Genomic DNA, 7,326 nt, shown 5'->3' on the forward strand with positions numbered 1-7,326 from the left:
ACTATGAATAAACAACTTGGTAAAATAGCAGATCTTCAAAAAAATTATTTTCAAGTATGTTTAATTATGAATGTTAAAATTTTGTAGAAATGCATAAAAGGTCAGGTGCAACATTCATAAAAATTAGGAGTAATTAGGTATCCAGGTTTCAATAGAGCAGAGCTCAGAAAAAATGCTGCAACAATAAAACATGATGCATGATTCTACTTTCATGTTTATTTATTTAGAAAAGAATAGATATTTCCATTAATTGAAAAAATAAAAATGAGGTCAGGGAGAGAAAAATAAACTATTAAATCTATAATGTAGACATAACACATTCTATATTCATTTCTTCATATATAAATGCTATGTAACATTATGAAAAAAACACTTCAATAACACAGCTAAGATATAAAATTTGGGGGCAGGAAGGTGGTTTAGTAGTAGAGTGCTTGTCTAGCATGCACAAAGCCCTGGGTTCAATTCCCAGAAAAAGGTGGAAGTGGTGCTGTGGCTCAAGTGCTAGCCATGAGAAAGCTCAAGTGTCCAGGTCCTGAGTTCAAGCCCCAGGACAGGCAAAAAAAATGTACAAATCTCATTTTTTTTCCATTGTTTAAAGATAAGCAGGTTCATTATAATTATTCTCTATTTTTAAGATAAAATAAAAAGCATGTAATATGTTTATGATATTCATTGAAGGATTCTCTTTTGTGAAAACTGCAATCTTAATGTATCTAGACACGTGTAAAACTTGATTTTTATTTAAAAAAATTGTAGACAAAATACGTACTGACACTTCGTTGTGATTTTGGTTGAATTACACTATGGACGAATATTTTCCTGTTAAGTCATGGTTATATACAAGTTTTCTTACATACAAAAGGCCTGTTCAGATGCTTTGCTTCTAGACAATAACATGGTATTTGATACCGCAAATTTTTAATATAAAATTATGATGGTTAGAAATCCATCTGAAATTTAAATGTATGTAGAGATAAATATGTGCTTCAAAACACATCTACAAATGAGTTACTGGAGAAGTAGGCTGGGAAAAATAACTAAAATTGCTAGACTACAAAAAATAGTATCCTAAGGTTGAATTCAATAATGAAGACCCTTGACAGACAATGGCCAACTTTAAATATTAGTTTCAACTTGTAATCGTGAAGATTCCATTGCTCTCATTGATTCTGTAGGCTAGTGAAAACCAGCCCTACTGTCCATATAATTTTCATTCTGCATAATCCTTCATGATCATTGACAGGTAGATACATGGGGAAAATTATTCCACAGCTGCTTTTCTGATTGAACAATAATTTTTAAATTTAATTTTTGTTGTAAAGGTAACGTATAACGGGGTTACAGTTACATGAGTCAGGTAATGAGCATATTTCTTTTCGAACAGTGTCATCCCCTCCCTCATTTTCCCCCAGTTTTTCCTCTGCCCCCAAGGTGTGTAATTCATTTTCAGCGTAACATCTAGTGAACAGCACTGCTGAATTAGTTCACCCTTTGTCCCACTGCTGATATACTTCTGTTTCCGCTCTACAAATCAGACAAACATACAGACAAGGCAAATCGAAACACCTATAAAAGGGCAGAAAACAGAAAAAAGGAAGTGCAAACATCACAATAAAAAAAACCTCTTGTTTCTCATTGTTGGAGTTCATTTTGATAAACTATGTGCATAAGATCATATAAACTGATGCTTATTGAATAAGACTTTATAATATATAGAATTTATTTTATTCTCCACTCAGTAGTTTTTAAAAGCACAGATCATTTCTACTACACAAATAAGAGAGCACCTATAAGTACTTATGCTTTTAGTGTTCTTCCAACACTGTGTGCATGTATGGTCTTTGTATTTAATTTACTGAGTATTTTCCAAGCAGTTTCCATACCTACTCTGCCTTATTGTATCCATATACTAATCCTAATGAATCCATTCTCCGGTGATGTGGGGATTTTATTAAAAATGCATTCAAATGAGGAGCTGTAATAAGTTTATCTGTTTTTGATTAGAACTCGGTGAATGATTAATATTTGTCTTTTACAGCTTGATTGTTTAAATGCTTTCTCACAGATATATATGTTCAAATGCTTGGATTATCAGTAAAGATATTGACATAAGTGGTATTCAACAGAGTAAATATTAGAATGAAAATGTAACTTCTACCTGTGAATAATTAGGTCAAAATATAATGAATTAACTCTCAAATTTTATTGTACATAGAGATAAATACATTTACTTAGTTTTCTGGAAATTAAGTAGCACAGTAAAAAAAAAGTATACCATTATTGGGCTGGGAGTTTGGCCTAGTGGTAGAAGTGCTTGCCTAGCATGCACAAAGAACCGGGTTCGATTCCTCAGTACCACATACATAGAGAAAAGGTGGAAGTGGTGCTGAGGCTCAAGTGGTAGAGCTCCAGCCTTGAGAAAGTCCAAGGACAGTGCGAAGGCCATGAGCTCAAGCCCAGGACTGGCAAAAAAAAATATCATTATTGTCTTATCCTAGATTACATTAAAGAATCAATATGTTACTTTTTGATTCACATTAGAAGATTGCAAACAACAGTTGCATATTTTCTCTTCTTTATTGTCAGGATAATGTATAGTGGGGTTACAGTTACATTCGTCAGGTAGTGGGTACATTAGTTGCACATTTTCATTGTGAAGATTTTGCTGTTCACAATGACTGCATAATCTAGGAAGAATGAGCTACACTGTCCTTTGTGTACTTTCACCATGTATAGGCATGTGAAAATGTTCATCAGTAGATACCTGGGAAAACAAACTTGAGAATGTTCTCCACATTAATTTCTCTTGATGTCCAGCTGAAACACCTTGTAAAAGCCTTGCCTGAGCTCCTTATTCTTGAGTGCATACACCATAGGGTTGAGAGCTGGAGGGATGACATTGTGTAGCACATTGAGGAGAACTGGTATTAGTGGAACTCTCATTCCTGCACTGTGAGTGATGGAAATGCCAATGATGACAGTGTAGAAGAACAGGATGAGGATGAGGTGGGAAGTGCAAGTACTTAAGGCCTTGGATGCAGCTTCTCCTGAATTCAGCTTCAACACAGACTTGAGAATGAAAGCATATGATAAAATGATCAAACTCAGATCACTTCCCATGACAGCCCAAGCCAGAAATAGCTGGTTGATACTATTGATTTTCCTGTCATCACAGGATAAGCTGGTGACTCCAAGATTAGAACAAAGACAGTGGTTAATCTGGTTCCTGGAACAGTAATGTCTCTGTGCAGCCAGCACAGGCACTGAGATGGGAAACAGAAAGTTTCTGAGTGTAAATAAAACAGTTGATTTAACCACAAAAGACTCTGTAATGATGGAAGGATATCGAAGTGGTCTGCAAATGGCTACATACCTATCTATAGCCATGCAGACAAAGATACCTGACTCCATGGCTACAAAGCAATGGATGGCATACATCTGAGCAAAGCACTCAGGGAGACTGATGGCCTTAGCATTGAACCACAAGATGGCCAAGATCTTAGGCATGATGGTGGAAGCCAGTCCCATGTCCACCACTGCCAGGATGCCCAGGTAATAATACATAGGCTGGTGCAGGGCTGCCTCTCGGTTGATGGTGATCAGGATAAGGGTGTTGGAGCTCAGAGCCAAGAGGTAGAGCAGAGCCAGAGGCAGGGAGAGCCAGTGCTGCCAGCTGTGAATGCCTGGGAATCCCAGCAGAATGAACTCAGACACCTGGAATTTGGAGCTGTTAGAGTCCCTGAGAAATTACAACATCTTTCTCTGAGACAAAAAAAAATGTTTACTATTACTAGTCTTTATTATCATGGTGACTACATCTGATACAACTTACCTGGAATAGTGATGTAAAGTGAAGAATTCATCATCTTCATTGTTCTCGTCTTGTTACTCACATTTATCACTGACTTAGGTAAGAGGTGTTCTTAGGTAAGACATTCTCTTATCTAGTGGCTGGCATATCTGATTTGTTAACTCAATAAGTTATTAATAAATTTCCATCACCTGGGACATTTTTTGCCCATAACTCTCTGAAGAAGAAAATAGCAGGGAAAATTAGGACTTGTTTGTGAGTTTCTATGTCATTAAATTAAAACAAGATGAATGCAATCTTGTATCACAGTCCAATTGTATTTTTATGTTTTTAATTGTTTATTTAACAAAACAGATGGAAGAAGAAAAATGTATTTGAAGAATCCAAAGTTCTATTAGAATATTTTTTCTGGATTATTATAGTCATATATTGAGTATTCATTTTGATACATGTAGAGATGAGTGGTGAACCACACATTTTCATCTTTCATCTAAACTTTTCCTCTTATATTTTTTTATTGTAAAGGTGATATATAATTACATAAGTCAGATAATGAGTGCATTTCTTCTGGAACAGTGTCACCTCCTCTCCAATAATTGTTTGACATTCTAAGCAGATAGATGCTTTAGAGACCCAAGGTATAGAAACAGTAGAAATTTGTATGTTAAGAGACTTCATTAACATATATATATATATATATATATATAACAGAGCTCAAATGTTTTCTTGAAAAACTATAAAGTCAAAGAAGTATATATAACTTAGTGCTGGATTTTTTTATGCAGTTATAACAGCTGAATTATAATTGGTTTGTGTTAAGGGATTACTAAGACCAAGTCTATGGCCTTGAAAAGCTGGGAAAGGTCTGTGCTTACAGAAGTGATTGGACAAACATTTATGTAAAATTCCATACCTAATTACAAAACAAATGTAGTTGGCCAAACAAAAAGAAAAGGCCCATCATCTCTGATTTTCTTAACAACCACCTATTATCCTCCAAAGTAACCAAGATCTGAAGAGATAACATTAATGGATGTTGGAAATGAACTTTACAACTTGGGAGGGGGTGAGGGGAGAGAAGGTGAGAGAAAAACATGGGAAGGAGTAACAATGTTCAGGAAGTAATGTACTCACTATCTTACCAATGTAACTATACCCCTCTATACATCACTGTGACAATAAAATAAAGTAAAACACACATCACTGGTCAATTATTTCTTTTTATTACATGTGTTTTGCTTATCTGAAAAAATTAATAAAAATATAGCAATACACTTGTTTCTTGGCTTCAAAATTGTCACAAATTACCTTAAAATAGGATTGTTCCTTACTCATATCTTTTAATTTATATTCATGTTGACCCTTAAGTGTTATGTATCTGTACATCATGAACGAGTAGAGAAGTGTGAGAACCCACAAATTAAGAATAAGATTAAGATTATAGTTTATGCCTGTAATCCTAGCTACTCAGGACACTCAAATTTTAGGATTATGCTCTGAGGAGGAAAGTCTGTGAGACACTTATCTCTAATCAACCACCAAGGGAAAGGAAGTTAAAACTGTAGCTGGAACTCAAGTGATAGAGGACTAGCCTTGAGCCAGGAAGCTAAGGGACAGTGCCTAATCTCTGAGTTCAAGCCCCGGTATCAGAAGAAAAAAAATGAATTATATCTGTAGTTTATTTGCTGGGGTTTTTTATGGAATGTAGAATGCATCTACTATTTATGCTTGTTTTGTTTCCTTTATACCTACAATTTTAATTACTAATATTTTCTCTGTTTTTACATGGAAAGCTTGATCTCATCTTCAATATATCTTTTCAGAGATCAACACTGATTTTTTTTTTTGCCAGTCCTGGGCTTGAGTTCAGGGCCTGAGCACTGTCCTTGAACTTTCTCAAGGCTAGAGCTCTACCACTTGAACCTCAGCACCACTTCCAGCTTTTTTTTCTATGTATGTAGCGCCGAGGAATGGAACCTGTGTTTCGTGCAGGCTACGCAAGCACTCTACCGCTAGGCCAAACTCCCTGCCCAGTCAAACTCCGGCCCCCCAGAATGATTTTTAAACAGTACATTACTAACTTTAAATTGAACTCAACTTTCCCAACACAAATTAAAGATGCTTTGGGTACCATATGTCTTTCTTCGTCTGCAGAGAAAAAAAATGGGCTTATACTATACTCTAAGTAAGTAGATACAAAGAAGTAATAATTTTAAACATGAATTTCAGCAGTTAGAAAGTATAATTTTGATGGAAGTGGTGCTGTGGCTCAAGTGGTAGAGCACTAGCCTTGAGCTGAAGAGCACATGAACAGTACCCAGGTCCAGAGTTCAAGCCCCATGACCAACCAAAAAAACCAAAACAAAACCAAACCTTAATTTTGAAAGCATCTATAGTCTACCTCATTGTCAAATCCAAAAACTATTTGTTTCCTCATTTGACCATCCTCAGATTTTCTAACCAATGTTTTCCCCTTAACATGACAGTAGGCTCAATCAATTTGTTTTCCATAAGATAACTAAGTCTGTGCAGAAATAAGGAAATTTTTTTAGTTTCTGCTTCTGAAAAACAAGAAGAGCATAAAAAAGAAGAAATACTATTGTATCTTTCACCAGCTTCTTTATTTCTTTTTGGCCTTGGTGATTTATACCTGACTTCTGTTTATTTAGAGAAAGCATAGATACTCATACTCACCAAGAAAAACTGTACTGAAAATTCAAATCTGAAAATTGTAGAATTAAACGTTTACCAAAAAAAAAGCAAACTTTTCCAACACTGTCCTCAATCTAAATGGATGGGATCAAAATGATTTCTGAGCATATAACAACCAATTATTATACATTCAAAGCTGCCATGTCTATTCACGGAGCCCCTGTCCTGTGTATCTACTTCTGTTAACAAAAGGTTTATTGTAATTGACTCACCTTTTGCATCAGCTTTCATATTTTTCTGAATACTGAAACTGGGGTAGTTTAAATATTAAGGGTTTTGGTTAAAATATTCTGTAGTATGTATGTGTGTGTGTGTGTGTGTGTGTGTGTGTGTGTGTACATATATACATATATATGCTATTCCTCAAGATCAAAATCTCTGCTAGAAGTAAGATTATTCTGAATCTGTAAGAAAACCTAGTCTTTGATGTCCCAAAGGATACAACGAGACATTAGAGACACAGGTCATGCTGTGAGAGCAAGATAATTTGTGGGATGAGGAAATCTAAAGGGAGCTTTCATCCTAATGGCCTATGTGACAAGACATAAATAAATAACTAGTTTTATTTGCAGATGTGTGCATATGCTTGTGTATACACACACATAGATTGGATAAAATAAGAAGAAACATTATTTTTAATAAAAACCAAGATTTTATAGTTTCAATCATTTCTTTCTGTTTGAGACTTAATTGGATTCAATTGAAAGCACTTAGGTAGAAACTTTTTTCAAACATTCACATACATATATTTATAGGTTCTTTCATTTGTTCATTTTTCATTGCATCTATTTTAAATGATA

The 7,326-nt window shown here is 35.0% G+C and overlaps 1 protein-coding gene across 1 annotated transcript; it reads right to left on the minus strand.

The window, feature by feature from the left end:
* Positions 1–2,799: 2,799 nt before the first annotated feature.
* Positions 2,800–6,220, minus strand: LOC150053325 (olfactory receptor 56B2-like). Its single transcript, XM_090348603.1, has 3 exons — positions 6,216–6,220; positions 6,058–6,109; positions 2,800–3,738 (listed from the first exon to the last, which is right to left on the minus strand). Exons 1-3 carry the CDS (start codon positions 6,218–6,220, stop codon positions 2,800–2,802), a joined length of 996 nt encoding a protein of 331 aa, XP_090204729.1.
* Positions 6,221–7,326: the final 1,106 nt, after the last annotated feature.

The sequence above is a fragment of the Megascapheus bottae genome, chromosome 16 (assembly GCF_031878675.1).
Source record: "Megascapheus bottae isolate mThoBot1 chromosome 16, mThoBot2.hap1, whole genome shotgun sequence".
Taxonomy (NCBI): domain Eukaryota; kingdom Metazoa; phylum Chordata; class Mammalia; order Rodentia; family Geomyidae; genus Megascapheus; species Megascapheus bottae.

Coding starts and splice junctions, on each gene's coding strand:
- LOC150053325 (XM_090348603.1), bottom strand. Junction 3,739..6,057: donor GCACCACTTCCATCAAAATT/ATACTTTCTAAC, acceptor TTTCTCAGGGAC/TCTAACAGCTCCAAATTCCA.